We start from the raw sequence: 18,629 nt of genomic DNA on the forward strand, positions 1-18,629 counted from the left end.
AACAATAGAATACAAAACTAAGACTAAATGATAAGTGCTACTTCCTCTGTTCTATTATATTTACTATATTTGATTTTTTGCGCAATTCAATGTGTTATTTTGTTCATTTAAATATTAAACTATATACATCTAAAAATTATAAAAGTTAATATATTGAAAGTATGTGATTAGATGATTGAAACAAGATCTCACTTGATTATAATCTTTGCTTACACATTAACCGCAAAATAGAAAATAAGTTTAAACTATAAATAGTGCCCATAATCAGAATGCATCAATTATTTATAACCAACGAAGGTAAAAACCGTTGCAAAATGTAGAGGGAGTAGAACGTAGTATAGAAGCTTCAGCCTTCAATGCTTGACATGCATGCAGCAGTGCACAAAGGAACACACGTTGTTCCTTGCGTCTAGAGTCTAGACTGTAGGATTGACTTGGAATATTGGATGTATGATTTGTATATCATCTCTTTTATTTATTCTTCCTTTATTATGTAGGAGTGAAGGGTATGATTATTAGAATTTAAATGTGTTGCATTTTATCTTTGCACGTTCTATTTTGGTTATTAAGTTTAAACAAGTTTTGTATGAGACTGTTTCACCGTGAGACGAACTCATACAAGCAACCTATTAGTAAAAAAAATTAAAATAAACAATAAAAAGTTGAATTCACACTTGTATAGAAAGCAGTTTTTTTAATTGTTTGGGCTAACCCATATCAAAGGGAACATTATTTTTGAGAAAAAAATATGCAAAAGGAGAGAAGAAATCTCGTACAATATTGTGTAATTTAATATTCTAATTTCTTAATAATTTGCGAATTAATTCTTAAATTTTAGATTTTTTGCGAATTACTACTTTAATAATTTTTTCACAAATTACAATCATCAAAGTCTCAATGTTTATAGCGTTTTGTCAATTCACCGGATTTCAATAATTAAGTGGTTGAAATTTTAAGTTACGTGGTCCGACTCCAATGAATTGACAATATAACATAAACACAGTTGACATTGATACTTTGATAAATTAAAACCTCATTTGGTGGGTAAATAAATTAAAAGATTGTGAATTACGTGGTCAAATCATCATCATCATATCTAATATTCCGCCCGAAAGTAGAGTCTGGGTGAGGGAAGGTGACGTACAATCCATACCCGTACTTCCTTCACAGCAAAGACTAGAGGAAAGCGGTCGATTTTACCCCAAATAGTAAGAACCAGGGACAATTACGTGGTCAAATATTTAAGCAAATTTGGATGTAATATTTGATACCAAAAATAAATTAAAAGATGGAAGATTTTGAAATATTTTAGCAAATTAATAATTAAAAAATTAAAATATTTGAGTTAAAAATTTTTTTTGTGTTAGAATGAGAAATGTAAAGCCATATATATATATATATATATATATATATATATATATATATATATATATATATATATATATATATATATATATATATATATATTATTCCTCTTAAAAATATATATCCGGTCTAATTCGGATTTTTTCGGGTTTAGACCAGACTGGATCAGAAACTCAAAATGAAGAATTAGTAAGACCCAGAGCCCAAATCAATTGAAAACCAGTCCGGTCCGATTTAGGTTTGGTCTCAACTGATTTCAATTTGGATCGAGAGTGCCGGTTTTGGTCTCATTTTGCGCACTGCTATTGATAATTGTAACTTAAAAAAATCAAAAATATACATTTCACAAAATGTTTTAAATTTTAAGAATACAATTTATTCATTTCTATACAACTAAAACATGGCGACCTCGGATTAAGTAAAGGAAAATGTAAATACTAGAAGTCTAGAAGGTTCTCTAAAAAATTAGGACGCAATTAGATCCATGAAATAACACTAATCACCCCAAAACAAAAGTAGTCATTGAGCTGTGCTTCTTCTTGTGAGTTGTAAACGGACTTTTCATTTGACAATCACGTGACTTCCTATCTTTATCTTCTTCATCATCATCATCTTCATCGTTATTATGATATTTAACAACTAGCTTACTCTTAAAAAATGTTTAATAAATAACTTCTAAATCAAATAAAATGCTGACGTTTAAGTTAAAATTAACGTATTTTATTGGCTTATGATCTTGTACTTATTTTTTCTCTAGTACACAAAATAACAAGCTATTAAATTTCACAAAACACTCTCATAAAAGCTAGCTTAAATAACTACTTTTTCCATTCCTTAAAAAAGATCCCATTTGTCATTTTTAACTATTTCATTTGTTGTTCCCATAAATAATTTTTCTACTTTATCACAAATTTAAAACAAAAATAACCTAACTTATCGTCATTTTAATATTTTAATAATGCTTATAGTTCCCGCATATCTTCCACTAAATTCATTTTAACATTTTTATATTCCTTATGATTTTCGATGTTTTCCACTAATTTTATAAAAACATATTTTTATTAGTTTTGGTCCCAATAAATTTTTTCACTAAATTTCCTCCATCAAATTTATTATTATTTAATAAAATTTATAATTTTCTTTATTCTTGTGATTATTTATATTTATTGGAGAAACTTCTCTAAGAATAGTTTATTAATCAATAATTACCATCAATGACAATGTGCAAAACAAACACATCCATTGTATTAACTAAACTCAATCCTTAAACTTTGCAACTTTTTTCATTATATCATCACCTTTTTTTAATAAAATTACTAAAATGTCTTTAAATTTATTTATAATTAATAAATCAACCATTGTTATTACTAAACTAAATGTATTAGTAATAATTAAATTAAAATAAAAAAATTTAATTTTAAAAAAGAAAACAATTTTTTAAAATCAGAAAATAAACTTAATCACACGTTTTGTGTTGAAATTTGATACATAATCACTCTTTTGGCCAAAACTTTTGAAAGGAATGTCATATTACTACAATATTTGTAGGATTAGAACCTAGACTTCAAATTTCCAATGATATATTACATGCCCAATTTTGATAACCGAGCGAGAAATGATGATCGTTTAAATATGCTTCTATTAAAATTTGATATATATTCAATGTTTTGGGCATAACTTTTTATAGAAAAATCTTATTAATGCAAGGTTTGCGGCATTAGAAACCAGACTTCAAGATCTTTCCAACAACATATTATATGCCCAATTATGACAATCGAGCGAAAAATGACGATTGTTTAAAGTTTGCAGTGATTTCTAAATTCAGTCGCGCGCGACCGGACCGCGGTATGGTAGCGTAAAACGCGCGATCAGACTGCGGTGGAGTTGTGCGTTTTACGCGAACATACCACGGTCCGGTCGCACGCGACTAGATGTTAAAAATCCATGCAAACTTTAAATGATCATCATTTCTCGCTCGGTTGTCGGAATTGGACATAATAATATATCATTGGAAAGCTCTTGAAGTTTAGTAACTAATGACGCAAACCTTGCATCAATAATATATTTCTATAAAAAGTTATACCCAAAAGATTGAACATGTATCAAATTTCAGCACAAACAAACTTTAAACGATCGTCATTTCATTTCTTGCTCAATTATCGAAATTGAGCATATAATGTATCATTGGAAAGATTTTGAAGTCTAGGTTCTAATGCCATAAACATTGCAATTATATGATTTTCCTATTTAAAGTTATAGTCAAATGAGTGAACATGTATCAAATTTTATCATAATCAAATTGATTCCGCAATCATACTGATGCTCATTTTCGTTGGCCATTGTAATTCGATTTTTAGTTTTAGCTAGTTTTAGTTCAATAAGTATTCGAAGAGAGTTTTTAGAGAGATGTTAGAATTTGAAGGTTTGAAAAGTAACCATAGGCAATCTTGGAAGTTCAATATATAAGGGGTGGCGATAAAATGAAAAGGGTTACGAAGTATAATAATGCCCCTAACTAAACAAGATAACGCCGCCATAATAAACCTACCATACACCCTTCCATTAGGGTGAAAGCTTGGTTTTTGGTTTGGATACAATACAAATCCAAATTAAATCGAATAAAATTCGGTTTTGATATTTTCGGTCTGAATCCAAATCATAATATTTATAATCTAAATTGAATGAAACCGAATTTTAAAATACCAATTCAAATTGAACCGAATAGACTGAATTGCACCGATTTATATATTTTGCACCGAAAATCAAATTTGCACGTATTGTTTCAAACTTATTCTTTCTCAAGCCCCTAAATAGATGTTAATAACTTTAGGGTTTTTAATTTGAACAAGTAAAAAACTTTTAACAAAAATCTACAAATAAGGGCAAAAATTCAAACAAATGAAATGGAAGATATAACATGCCTTTAACATTTTAGTTTTTTCGGTTTTGTTGGACCCTAAACCGAGTCCAAACTGAACACTAAATTATAATTAAAATTCACTCTAAACCAAACCAAATTTAAAATATAATCAAACTAAATTATTTATTCAATTTGGTTTGATTCGGTATTAGATTTTTCACCCGATGTCTTACACTCTACCTTCCATACCCTAAATATTCTCCCTTCCTTTTTATTTTTCTTTCACTCAAGTCCAAAAAAATTCAAAAACTCAAAAAATTCCGCCTTCCAATCCAATTTTCCACCTTAAAATTTAAAATCCCCTCGTTTCACTCCCAAACAAACCCTCACAAAAGCCAACCAAAAAAACCTTTTTCTCTCTCCTCCATTTTTACGTCAAAGATGAGAGAAATTCTTCACATTCAAGGTGGTCAATGTGGAAACCAAATCGGAGCTAAGTTTTGGGAAGTTGTATGTGCCGAACATGGTATTGACTCAACGGGTCGGTACAATGGCCAGTCGGATCTTCAACTGGAGCGAGTTAATGTGTACTACAATGAAGCGAGTTGTGGGAGATTCGTTCCTCGTGCTGTTCTTATGGACCTTGAACCTGGTACCATGGATAGTGTTAGATCTGGGCCATATGGACAGATTTTCAGGCCTGATAATTTTGTCTTTGGACAATCTGGAGCAGGAAATAATTGGGCGAAAGGTCATTATACTGAAGGTGCCGAACTTATTGACTCTGTTCTTGATGTTGTTAGGAAAGAGGCTGAAAATTGTGATTGTCTTCAAGGTATTCTTTCCTCCTCTTTTCTAGGGTTAATTAGTTTTTTTTTTCAGTTTTAATTATTTTGTTTAATTTTTTCTCTATTTTTTTGTTCAGTTTGAGGTATTTTGTAAATATATTTTGAATTGTAAGAATTTTGTTTGATTTTTATTTGATTAAAGATGTGCTTGTTTATTTTTGGTTGGTTAGTATAAAGAAATGTTTGTAATTTAGAGTAAATCCATTTGAAGAGTTCTTTTGAATTTTGAATCATGGAAAATTGTGAATTGCTATAGCGAAGATTCGAGAAAAGTTCGGTAATGCTTGCGCTATTTTATTTAAAATTTTCTGTTCAATTTTAGTTGATGATTATTTTAAGTTCAAAATTGTTTATCCCTATGAAAGATTCCATAATTGTTAAGATGAGATGAAGTGATTTGACTGCTGTTTTGTTGTTGTGGAGTTATACTAGATTCGGAAGATATAGTTCATGCTAATAATTTAGAACTGAAATCTGTGTTGATTTAGGGATAGGTTTTTAATTTCAGTTCTGTACTTGTGGTACAAATTGCAGGGTTTCAGGTTTGTCATTCACTAGGAGGCGGCACCGGGTCTGGTATGGGTACCCTTCTCATATCAAAGATTCGGGAGGAGTACCCAGACCGAATGATGCTAACCTTCTCCGTCTTTCCATCCCCCAAAGTGTCTGATACCGTGGTGGAGCCTTACAATGCAACACTCTCGGTACACCAGCTTGTGGAGAATGCTGATGAGTGTATGGTGCTTGACAATGAAGCATTATACGATATCTGCTTCAGAACACTCAAGCTAACAACTCCTAGCTGTAAGTCACATTGCCTTTAATAAACAAAGATTTGCAACCAACTTGAAGTATAATAAACGATGATTTGACATTATATTACCTAGGATTTTGCTAACCTGTATGTTAAATCCTGCTTGATTGACTTAAATAAACAATGATTTGCAACCAACTTGAAGTATAATAAGGTCGAATAATCGAATAGTTTGGTTAATGTGTGGTCCATTGACCATTGCACATAATATTATGAGATTTTTGTAAGAATGAGAGATCTTTCAGCCTGTACACTAATTATAGAGATTGGACAGACCAGATATCTTGTTTTGGGTTACTATCGGTTGTTGGGTTGTGCATAGATAATCCAAACATCATCTTTCAGTGATAACAATGTACACAACTTTATACAGTTGTGATAATGTGGTAGGTCAGCAGGAGGAATAAATATCAATTTTATGGTGGGTAGTGGTCTCACTGATATCTTAGTGTGCTTGATGTTTTTTCTTTTCTCCTTTTGTTATGAATGAGTTATCTTGCTCATTTGCCTGTCTTATTATGTGAAGTCGCAAATGATGTTTGTGATCAAGAGTCATGATCTCATACTAGGGTAAGGTTATGTATATTTAGCTCCACCAAGCATAAGGGTGTTGACATGTGGTTAGTTTATGCATCTACTTGTATGCTAGCTTGAATTGTTTTATTATACAATACTCTTCATTTCTCTTAATTTTCTACATTTTCTAGTTTATTCCTTCATAATGGATTCTCTACATTTCCAAAGACAGAAATAACCCCACTACGTACAATGCCTTAAACAACTCCTTATATACTCCTTAATTAACCGGGATAAAACAAGATAAAATAATATACATTAGAATATTGTAGATGGACTATAAGTCTATTAATGTTTATCCTCTTAACCCCACTAGATCCATCTATGATACAAATACTCGTATGAGCTACAAGCTTACAGATCTATGATTTTTATATGGACATTTGTGAAATAATCAAATGAAGCATATTAAAGAAGATTATCTGTGCTGTCTCCAAAATCTGGTGAATTGGTAAAGCTCAAGTTTCACTTTGTATGTTGTTTTCAAATTTTAGAATTTGTGCTATGCATTGGAGTTTTGAAAACGTGTGAAGTGTAGGAGATGCTAGATGATATCCTGGGTTAACACTGATTTGAGCAATTTTTAACCACATTACATAATTATCTTTAGTTTAAAACCATCCCTTTAAGAATTAAAGAGGCTGTTAACCCTGTGAAACAGTTCATTTGTTTTGGACTTTCTGTTAAGTTCATAAGAACTAAGATAATCTGTACAAATTGATTCTTATCAGTTGTGTCTGCTTCACCAAAATGCGACTGTGATTTGTATTTGTACGAAAAATGTGCGTCATTTAAGCAGTTGTGTTTAATGGCTAACAACTAAGCTTCATTCATGCAGTTGGAGACCTGAACCATCTCATTTCTGCTACAATGAGTGGTGTTACTTGCTGCCTTCGTTTCCCCGGACAGCTTAACTCAGACCTCAGGAAGCTTGCAGTCAACCTCATACCATTTCCTCGTCTGCACTTCTTCATGGTCGGGTTTGCTCCACTGACCTCTCGTGGGTCTCAGCAGTATCGGGCCCTTACTGTTCCTGAACTCACTCAACAAATGTGGGATGCCAAGAACATGATGTGTGCTGCTGACCCTCGTCATGGAAGATACTTGACAGCATCAGCCATGTTCCGTGGCAAGATGAGCACCAAAGAAGTTGATGAACAAATGATCAATGTCCAGAACAAGAACTCTTCCTACTTTGTGGAGTGGATTCCAAACAATGTGAAGTCAACTGTGTGTGATATTCCACCCACAGGCCTGAAGATGGCATCCACATTCATCGGAAACTCAACATCAATACAGGAAATGTTCCGCCGTGTGAGCGAGCAATTCACTGCTATGTTCCGTAGAAAGGCCTTCTTGCATTGGTACACTGGTGAAGGGATGGACGAGATGGAGTTTACTGAAGCAGAGAGCAACATGAATGATCTGGTCGCCGAGTATCAGCAATACCAGGACGCAACTGCTGATGAGGAGTATGATGAGGAGGAGGATTACCCAGAGGAAGAATAAACCTAAGCATTAAATGTGTTCAATGTTCTTTAGGTTCAGACAGCTTGTCTACTTGTGAAATGCTTGTGATACATACAATTGTTGCTGGATTTTTATATGGAATATGTGCATGTGTGCTGACATTTTAGTCATCTACATTTTTTAGTTTGAAAGTTTCTAAGCATGGGACTTTTTTTCGTTTTCAAGAGATTGCCACATAGTTCTTTTGTACTTGCTGAACTTCCTAGCTCTTGTTTTGTTTTTGCAAGGGATTCTACGCCCTCCGTCGCATTTAATTTGGTACGTTTCATTTAATTTACATCATTTTTATTTTTGGACTATGGTCCATCACTTCCTTTTAATCTGGTTTATATATTTTACTTCTCTTTCTATTTTATCTACATAATTCATTCTCTCTCTTCATTTATTACTATTATCTATTTTTTTCTTAAAAAATAACATTTTTTTATGCAGATTATTCAGGACACAGCGAGTACATTTTAAATCATTAATGATAGGGAAGTAGGTTGTTAGGACCATGTTAAGTCATTTTTCCTTGGCTTTGATGTGAAATCATATTCAACACTCCTTCTATTTCATAAAGTTAGTTATGTTTGTTTTTTTACAGTTTTTTTTAAAAATATTTTCTATGTTTCAAATTAGTCATAATTAGTAATATTTACACTATTCACTAATAATTTTTAATTTGTAATTAATTTTTAATTTAAAAGTTAAGATATAGTTAAGTGGGATCTTGTTTGATTTGTTTCGAAGCAAAGATTATCAAAATTTTATACTCCCTCCGTTCCTATTTGTTCTTCCTATTTGAGTATTTCACAAAGATTAAGAAAAAGAGAATTTTTGGTGGTAGTGGGAATTATTTTAATTATATAATAGTGAGAAGTAATGATTGTATTGGAAGTATGAGGTTGTAGTGGGTATTATTTTAATTAAATAGTAGTGTGAAGCAATGATTGTATGGGAAGTATGAGAGAGAAAATAATTATAAATAAAAGAAAATGGGTACATTAAAAGAAAAGGGGGATTTTAAGGGGTAAAAGTGAGATAAAAACTTTCTAAAAATAGAAAGTATTCTAAAGTGGAAGAACTTTTGAAACTACCCGTTATAGTAATGTGGAAGATCAAAAAGGAACGGAGGGAGTAATTTTTTATTATATATAGTTAGAGATATTAAGAATTAAATTACGTAAAAAAAAAAAATATTGCAAATAATTTAAAACGGAGGAAGTATAATTTAAATCTTAATATCTATAAGGATATAAATATATCCCAATTTACAAAAATTTAAAATGTGAAGTTCACATTTTTATCACTTTCTTCTATCAAGTATTTAACCCACTAAAATTAAATTGAATTTCAAATTTGTTAGATTTATTCTATCTTCTAAAAAAATTAAAGATGACAATTCATCCTCTTCTTTCTTTTTCATTCATAATCACACCTACATCATGCTTTTTTGACTTTTTATAAATATGTTGCTCCCATCCTCCATTAGCTCATGATCAAAGGAATCCTTCTATTATTTTTTAAATTTCTTATTTTTTTGATGAGAAATCTTATCAGATTTATATGTTGACTTTGAATTTGTTTATTTACTTATATTTTTTTTTTAAAGATAAATTTTGTAATCTTATTCCCTCTTATCTCCTTTAACATCTTCACATTACATATACAACTTTTTATTTGGTTAACTTTTCATTTACTTTATATTCTTCTACATCCAACTATTAACACAATTATCATTATTTATTATTTTTTCTTTACTTTTTTCTCTTTTTCTTAAATTGATGTATTATCAAATAAGGAATATTCACATGGATTTTTCATGAATATTTTATAAGTTAAAAATATATTCAAGTGAAATTTTATCAAATTCATCTTTAGAATTTTATTATGTACTTTTTATAATTTTTTATAATATGCACTGATAAATATTTAATGTCGAACACATACTTTGAAAATTGTGAAAAAAACAATTATAATAATAATATAAAATAAAAACAAAAGAAGTACTCAAATGGGATGGATGGTCCACTTATACTTTTGTGATAACTTACCATTTTTAAGTGATTATTTATTATAGTGGTAAAATGATAACTTGATTATTATAAAAATAAAATAATTATGACATTGTTTCATAATTAGACTAAGGTAGTCTACTATCATAAATTCTTGTGAGAGACGGTCTCTTTAAGAAACCATTTATAATTGGTCCGATCAATTATATATTTTTAAAAATATTATAATTAGGTATTAAGAATGATGTAAATAGACATTTAAGATATTAAAAGTAGACATTAAGAATACGATAAATAAACATTAAAAATAACATAAATAAATATTAAAAATACAATAAGTAAATATTAATCTTTAATGGGCTGAAATCAGAATACTTCCCTCAAAAACATAATCTCCCCATAGAGTACCTGCTCAACTATTTGTTGGTGAAAGCTTTTCAACTAACCAAAGTTACTTTGAGTTTTGACGAATTCCATACCCACCATATTTTCCGGCAATATAATTTTTTAATAATCATTCTTAGCGTAGACACTATACATTAATACGTCTACGTTCCTACCTTAAACAATATCGAAAACAAAATCATCAAGAGAAGAAAAACTAAAGCATTCATCAATGGCGGCAGCCAAACTTCTATCATTTGCATGTTTTCGGAGTGAGATCATTCAGACAGGTTCATCACCGAAACCTCACTACCCATCCATGCCAAAATACCCAAAAGGATTTTCGAAGGAGAAATTAATACAAGGGTCTGAATCGAAAGCTCTGTTTTCAGTGACGGGTATGAGTTGTTCTGCATGTGCTGGTTCTGTTGAGAAAGCTATTAAACGACTTCCCGGTATTCAAGAAGCTATTGTCGATGTTTTGAATAATAGGGCTCAAGTCATCTTTTTTCCTTCTTTTGTTGATGTTAGATCACTCTCTCTATCTTTCTTATGCCTTTAAATACTTTCGTGTTGTTTGTTTTCGATGTGTTTCGATGGAATGTTTTTCTTGTCTTGTTCTGTCAATTTGAAGGGGGTTTTCTTGTCTTGTTCTGCCAATTTGAAGGGGTTTTTAGAGTGTTTTTAGGTTGATTTTGATGGGTTGGAAAGGAATTTTGTAGTGCTCATAATTTATTCATGAATAAGTCTTGTGGTCTCATTATGAGACGAGTTTATGTAATTAGTTCATTCTAATTGTTTTTTAAATAAAAGTGATCAATCTAAGATTACACTATAAAGTTGTAAAGATTGACTCAGTTCAATAGAGATTTATTTGAAAGTTTGTGTTTATTCATTCTAATTTTGGTGAGACATCTAAATGAAATTGGTATGACTTTTACTGAATTGATTGTACTTATGGAATTTGTTTAAACTAATTTTCTGATAAAATGTCCCTTTTTTCGATAAAGTTCCCTTGTTTCGATAGGGTCAAAGGGCCAAACATTTATAATTTTTCATTTTGAATTATAATGTACTATACCAATATGTTAATTAAATCATCACTAAATATGTTTACCACTAAGGGTCGATAGTGAAGAACCCCTTTATCATCAATAATAAGTGTTTATCAAGGTAAGGTTGCGTATGCTCGACACTTTAAACCCCATTCTAGGCTAGTTAGGAACTAGTTAATGTGACTAGGGTTTTGAAATGTTGTTGAGCTGAATTTGATAAACCCTTAACTTAAAGACTATTTCTTTCTTCTGAACTTCTAGACATAAGTAACTGTTGTGACTCTTATTTCGATGGGGCAAATATATGTAGTTTTTTAGTTTAGAGTATAATGAACAATAGTAAAAAAAATTTTCCAATCACGTGTACTTTATATTTATGTAAATTTGGAAAGTCGGAGATGATATTTTCTATCAAAGGTGAATCGGAAATAAACTATTTGTCACAACAAACAAGGGTAACGCTGCGTACATCTAACCCCAAACAACATCTTAGGTGGGACTTGGAGCCACCTATTAACATTGGCGCCATAGATACTTGTTAAAGTTTTGTTGACATAAGTATCTAGGATCAGTCTTTTAGAGAAACCTAGGTGCTAACTAAGATGTGACACACTTGATTCAATATTGTACTATGGCTGGCTCAAGTGGAAACAGAAGTGCATCTGGAGTTTTATATGATCAAGGAGTTCCTCCAAGGCTAAGCGAAAATTTATTCGACAAGAATTGGACTAACGTTATATGAGTTAAAATGTCGGTTCTTTAAAAAAAAAAACTATAATAGGAAGATACGGGTATATGAGATGGATGTGCTAAGATGGATGAGCGAACATACATTAAAAGATAAATATAAGTAATATAAACATAGAAGATAAGATGAAGGAAAATTGTCTTGTTTCATTTGAGCATGTGTGACGAAATAGGGAAACAAGCTTAGTAAGGAAGGTTGAAGGTTGGAAATTGGAACCATGGAGATTTCAAAAAAGGGAGAGGAAGGCTAAAGATGACTTTGATGAAAAGTGTGGAAGGATATGAGAAATTTTGGCCTAGAATTTTATATAATAAGAGATATAAATGCATGGAGGAATATAATTTACGTGGATGATCATTGGGACTTTATCATTGGTTCCTGTGAATTATCCCATTTTACGAGATTAATACTTTTGCATTATTGTTGTTTAATATTGAATAACTTATGGGTTTTAATACAAGTTACTCCAAATCTTCAGTGTGATCTTGTTTGTGCTAATTTTGCTTTGTGTTTCTGGTTATGAGTGTATTGTCATTGTATTCTTCAATGTACCTACACCTAGAATATATGCAGCATCATGCCGAAACTATTGTGTGTAGGATCGAATAAAGTATAATTTCTGTTGTAGACGATTTTTCACGTTTATTCATTTGAGTTGATGCTGCTGACCCCAAATTGTTGGGATTAAGACCTTAGCATTATTGTTGTTTAGGTGTTCGAGGGAGATCAGGGTTTGTATTCGTACTATGTTGTAGAACTTTCAAAGCAATCTCTTTGATATGACTCAGGTTTTCGAATGGTGTGAGATTCTCATAAGAAATCACTTCTAAGATGTAAACGAGTCTGAGTTTGAATCTGTTGGTTTGGTGCAATGAAGTGTTGTTTTACTCTCTATCAAAGTTTGCTCTTCATTTTTTGTATTTATAGAGTTATTTTTGTATGTTTTAGAGAACAGGACCTAAGAAGAAAATTGCAACAAATATTTCAAATTCCATATTTATCATCTGTTAATTCGTTATGTTTATGCATTTTGTATAGGAGGAAAAAATTCGTGAAACAATCGAGGATGTTGGCTTTGAGGCTGCATTGATTGAAGAAGTGATTAGTGAAGGTAACAACCATATGTGCCGGGTACATATAAAGGGTATGACTTGTACCACTTGTGCAAATTCTGTCGAAGCTAGTCTTCTTGGAGTTCATGGTGTCAAAAAGGCTCAAGTTGCACTAGCTACCGAAGAGGCAGAAATTCATTACGATTCGAAGCTGGTCAGTTACAGCAAACTACTGGAAGCTGTAGAAGATAGCGGGTTTGAAGCTGTACTTATCAGCACAGGAGAAGATAGAAGTAAGGTGCAACTAAAGGTTGATGGGGTAAGGACAGATGATTCATGGAAAATTCTTGAAAGCTCACTAAAAGCACTTCCTGGTGTCCAAACCATAGAAACTGATCCCACTCTCGAGAAAATATCCATTTCGTATGAACCAGATATTACAGGACCTAGAAATTTTATTGAATTGATCGAGTCAACTGGGTCCGGGCACTTTAAGGCTACGATTTATTCTGAAGAACGAGGACGAGATTCTCATAAACAAGAACAAGTCAAGCAGTATTATCGATCATTTTTGTGGAGCCTCATCTTTACAATACCAGTGTTTCTGACCTCTATGGTTTTTATGTATATTCCGGGTGTGAAAAATATATTTGATACCAAAGTAGTGAAGATGCTGACTGTAGGAGAAATATTGAGGTGGGTTTTAGCAAGTCCTGTTCAATTCATCATTGGTTGGCGATTTTATTCTGGGTCATACAAGGCGTTAAGACATGGTTCTGCAAACATGGATGTTTTGATTGCCTTGGGAACAAATGCAGCATACTTCTATTCAGTTTACATTGTGCTTCGAGCTGCTACATCTACAATGTTCGAGGGAACTGATTTCTTTGAGACAAGCTCGATGCTCATCTCCTTTGTCCTTCTAGGAAAGTATCTAGAAGTTCTAGCGAAGGGAAAGACATCTGCCGCTATTGCCAAGCTCATGGACTTGGCCCCAGAAACGGCGACACTATTGACCCTTGACATTGATGGAAATGTGACAAACGAAAAAGATATTGATAGCAGATTGATTCAAAAAAATGATGTGCTTAAGGTTATTCCTGGGGCAAAAGTAGCCTGTGACGGTTTTGTAATGTGGGGGCAAAGCTATGTAAATGAAAGTATGATAACAGGGGAATCGAGGCCGGTTCCTAAGAGGAATGGCGATGTAGTGATTGGAGGGACTGTAAATCAGAATGGGGTGTTACATATTAAGGCGACAAGGGTTGGGTCAGAAAGTGCACTTTCTCAAATTGTTCGTCTTGTAGAATCGGCACAAATGGCCAAAGCACCTGTGCAGAAGCTTGCTGATCGAATCTCTAAATTTTTTGTGCCTTTGGTTAGTCATCATTTACATTATATTCCTTCTTTTTGATGCCCTGAAGTATGCTAATTCTTATGTTACATCAGTTAATAATCATTGTATTTCCTTAGGTCATAATTCTTTCAATTTCAACTTGGCTAGCTTGGTATTTAGCTGGAAAATTCAATGGCTACCCGAAATCATGGATACCTTCATCCATGGATAGCTTTGAACTAGCATTACAATTTGGGATTTCTGTCATGGTTATAGCCTGCCCATGTGCTCTGGGTTTGGCAACACCCACTGCTGTTATGGTTGGTACTGGAATTGGTGCTTCTCAAGGTGTTCTCATTAAAGGTGGTCAAGCTCTGGAAAGTGCACACAAGGTAAGCTGTAGTTGAGCAATCGTTTTTATATCAATTAATGGGAATAGTATAAAGAATTTTGCTTACCGTTGCTATCAGTAGAGTATGCGGTTTCCATGGTTCTTGGTTCCTTTTGACATAGTGCAAAAGTACGATTTCGGTCACGGTTGAGGTAATGGTCGATGCAGATGATTTCGTGGTCAATACGGCCTATATTTCAGTCGCGGTAAACTTAAAACCTTTACGATACGGTCGCGATACGGTGATGCGGCCTTGTTTTTGCACTATTTTGACTCCAAACCTGGTGCAGTCTTCACTTAGTTCACTCTAGCCGTTTGATTCTAGGTGCTTTATTTTTTTTGTTCTTTGCAGTGATGATTGCCTCCATTTTCCAAGTATTTGAACAGTAGGGAAAACTTTAATAGTTTTTTGAGGTGTGTTATATGATTCGAGAAAATGGAATTTTTATAAACTAGCTGGTGCACTTTCTTTCCCTTGTTACTCGATGATAACATTTCAGTTCAAGGGTTTTAAGCTAGCTTTAGTCTGAAAATAAACTTAGTATCTGGATAAGGGAAAAAGCATAAGTAGTTCAGATTTTAGTTGGTTGGTTCCGCACTTGAAAAGTTAGAAAGAAGCTAAATCAAACTAGAGGGTAGAGGACAAATGAGAGGAGAGAAAGAAGGTTAGGAGTGGGGACATAAAAACAAGGCCGCATCGCATCGCATCGGCCGCGTTGTAAAGGTTTTAAAAATAAACGAACTGATTTTTCCCGCGTCGTAAAGTAAAAAAAAACCGCGTTGTAAAGGATGAAATATTTACTGAAATCAAACACTCTCTTGATGGGTATATCCTTATTTTTGTTGAGGGCAAGATCATGACTTCATCTCTACGACTCTACCCCGATAGGAACTTGATCTTTTAATGATAATGCTTCTATTTTTGAACTATTATCAGAAAATAATGCTAAAAGTGCTCATATAACATATAGGTTCTTTTCTCTAGCATATATGTTACATTGTCCCATAATATCATATATGGATAGTTCTAGTTGAACTCTCCCAATTGGTTCAATTTTACATGGGCTTCTTGGTATGCTCAATCATAGTACACCATTGTTGTATTAAGAAAGCTGGTAATGACTACTAATTTAGATGTTGCATCGTAGAATTGATTGATTTTGTAGATTTTTTTACCACATCAAATTTTTTATCCCTAATATTTTTAATTTAAAACAACATTATGTAGGTGAATTGCATTGTGTTTGACAAGACTGGGACTCTCACCGAAGGCAAGCCAGTAGTTGTGAGCACGCGACTCTTGAGACAAATGGTTCTTCGGGAGTTTTATGAACTGGTTGCTGCAGCTGAGGTAGTAACTCCTTCTGAAAGTAGAATTCACAGTATTATTTCTGTTCTTTTACACCAATATTATTTGTTCATACTCCTGATTTGCTGGGTTTTTTTACACCTCGATGTGGTTAATACCTGTTCGGTAATTTGAAAACCTTTATGACGCGCCCGATATGATCACTGTCACATGATTCATTAATCTCCTTGTGAATCGCGAATCAAAAAAAGTGAATTATGGTCGATTTTGGGCTATTTTAGGGTCATTTTGAGCGAATCGCTAATCCAAAAAAACGAATTGACTGGCTAATCATGTTACACTGAATACCATACAATGCGACCTTGTTTTTTGCAAATTGATGAACAGTAAATAGCTTTGCAGAGATTTATACATAAGTTCTAATTTTCATGATGAAGCTTATTCACTTATTATAAGCAATGGTTAAATCAATGATACCCAAAATGGAATTCAATGTTATAAAGAATGCTGATTAGAGATTATCAAATAATTTTCCGTCCTGATAAGTTGTGTAGTAAGAGACTTAGTATATCACATATTGTACGTAATGATCATGATTTTTTCATCATCACAGATTAACAGCGAGCATCCATTGGCAAAGGCCGTAGTCGAGTATGCCAAGAAACTTGGAGAAGAGATGGAAAATCACATCTGGCCAGAAGCAACGGACTTCGTTGCTATCACTGGTCATGGTGTAAAGGCCATAGTCCGAAATCAAGAGATCCTGGTCGGAAATAAGGGCTTGATGTTGGACCAAGGTATTGCCATTTCTATTGAGGCAGAGGAATTGCTTTCTGAGGCCGAAGCTATGGCTCAAACCGGTATCCTGGTATCGATTGGCGGCACACTAGCAGGGGTTATCGCCATTTCTGATCCTTTGAAGCCCAGTGCACAAGATGTCATATCTATTCTTAAGTCTATGAATGTCAAGAGCATCATGGTGACTGGTGACAACAACGGGACTGCAAACTCCATAGCCAAACAAGTCGGAATTGAGACCGTGATTGCTGAAGCCAAGCCTGAGCAGAAAGCCGAGAAAGTCAAGGAATTACAGGTATGATTTACACACTACAACATAACATACTTTTAGTAAGATATATTTAGTGACATTTTATCTAAATGTAAGTACTTTAAATTTCTAGTGTTATATATAGTGGATTTAGTGATATTTTTTAAGACCATTTAGCAGCATAATAAAAAATCATACTAAAGCTTTTTATGATATAGGATTTATTGACATTTCTTATGTCACTATAGACTATAGTAACAATCACATATGTCACTAAAGGTTAAATAAAGTGTTACTAAATCACTTATAGTAGAACTTAAAATAAAAACCAATAATTATTACACTAAAAATATAAATCAGTGATATTTTTTAAAATGTCACTAAATCCTTATGTCGCGAAAAGTTAATTTTGTTGTAGTAACATGAAGCTTTAGTTTAATATTTTCGCTAGACGCTGGTACTCTGCTTGAATTTTCAGTTTCAAGATAAATTTGATGAATGTTCTTGGCGTACATGATTTTCTCTAAATTGCGATCACTTATACATCGTCTTACGGACAACAAATACAGGGTGAAGGTTATGTAGTGGCGATGGTAGGAGATGGTATAAATGATTCACCAGCACTTGTGGCTGCCGATGTTGGAATGGCAATTGGTGCTGGGACCGACATAGCGATTGAAGCAGCAGACATTGTTCTTATGAAGAGCAATTTAGAGGACGTGATAACTGCCATTGATCTCTCGAGAAAAACATTCACCCGGATACGTTTGAATTACCTATGGGCTTTGGGTTACAATGTGCTCGGTATCCCAATCGCTGCAGGAGCGTTATTCCCTTCACTTAGATTCCGCTTACCACCATGGATTGCTGGAGCAGCTATGGCTGCTTCTTCAGTCAGTGTTGTTTGCTGGTCTCTCTTGCTGAAGAATTACAAAAGACCCAAGAAGTTGGACACTCTTGAAGTTAGGGAAATAAGGGTTGAATGATGGAAGTCTCGTATGTAGTGTAGCATATGCCATTTAGTAGTGTGATACAACAATATTGGTTTTGTAAAATACTCACTCCGTCACTTTCAGTTTGCACCACAAGATTCAAATATCTTGAGAGTTTTTAAATCTGGTGTAAACTTGAAGGGACATATGAAGTATTTCAATAATTCATGCAATGATGTAAATAGTACTTTTTAAATGCTGAAATACTTGCTATATTATGGTTATTGGCACTATTCATAGTTGAAGTTTATTTTATATATTACGGTTAATGTGTAACAAAAAAATAGTCAAGTGGATCCTTGTTCGAATCGTCTAATCGCATAC

The 18,629-nt window shown here is 33.0% G+C and overlaps 2 protein-coding genes across 2 annotated transcripts; both read left to right on the plus strand.

The window, feature by feature from the left end:
- The first annotated feature begins 4,523 nt into the window (after window positions 1-4,523).
- LOC130799534 (tubulin beta-8 chain) lies at window positions 4,524-8,182 on the plus strand. The gene is made up of 3 exons (XM_057662648.1): window positions 4,524-5,060; window positions 5,608-5,877; window positions 7,302-8,182. The coding sequence occupies exons 1-3, from the start codon at window positions 4,667-4,669 to the stop codon at window positions 7,970-7,972; spliced, it is 1,335 nt and encodes a 444-aa protein (XP_057518631.1). The 5' UTR covers window positions 4,524-4,666; the 3' UTR covers window positions 7,973-8,182.
- Window positions 8,183-10,356: 2,174 nt separating this feature from the next.
- Window positions 10,357-18,542, plus strand: LOC130799533 (probable copper-transporting ATPase HMA5). Its single transcript, XM_057662647.1, has 6 exons — window positions 10,357-10,900; window positions 13,216-14,607; window positions 14,703-14,957; window positions 16,185-16,307; window positions 16,879-17,358; window positions 17,883-18,542. Exons 1-6 carry the CDS (start codon window positions 10,607-10,609, stop codon window positions 18,297-18,299), a joined length of 2,961 nt encoding a protein of 986 aa, XP_057518630.1. The 5' UTR covers window positions 10,357-10,606; the 3' UTR covers window positions 18,300-18,542.
- The last annotated feature ends 87 nt before the right edge of the window (window positions 18,543-18,629 follow it).

This window comes from Amaranthus tricolor, chromosome 14, assembly GCF_026212465.1.
Source record: "Amaranthus tricolor cultivar Red isolate AtriRed21 chromosome 14, ASM2621246v1, whole genome shotgun sequence".
NCBI classification, from domain to species: domain Eukaryota; kingdom Viridiplantae; phylum Streptophyta; class Magnoliopsida; order Caryophyllales; family Amaranthaceae; genus Amaranthus; species Amaranthus tricolor.

Excerpts from the sequence above, each read along its gene's own strand:
- LOC130799533 (XM_057662647.1), top strand. The coding sequence starts at position 10,607 with ATGGCGGCAGCCAAACTTCTATCATTTGCATGTTTTCGGAGTGAGATC. Across the intron at positions 10,901-13,215 it reads TTTTTCCTTCTTTTGTTGAT|GAGGAAAAAATTCGTGAAAC; the intron begins GTTAGATCACTC and ends CATTTTGTATAG. Across the intron at positions 14,608-14,702 it reads CTAAATTTTTTGTGCCTTTG|GTCATAATTCTTTCAATTTC; the intron begins GTTAGTCATCAT and ends GTATTTCCTTAG.
- LOC130799534 (XM_057662648.1), top strand. The coding sequence starts at position 4,667 with ATGAGAGAAATTCTTCACATTCAAGGTGGTCAATGTGGAAACCAAATC. Across the intron at positions 5,061-5,607 it reads AAATTGTGATTGTCTTCAAG|GGTTTCAGGTTTGTCATTCA; the intron begins GTATTCTTTCCT and ends TACAAATTGCAG. Across the intron at positions 5,878-7,301 it reads CAAGCTAACAACTCCTAGCT|TTGGAGACCTGAACCATCTC; the intron begins GTAAGTCACATT and ends TCATTCATGCAG.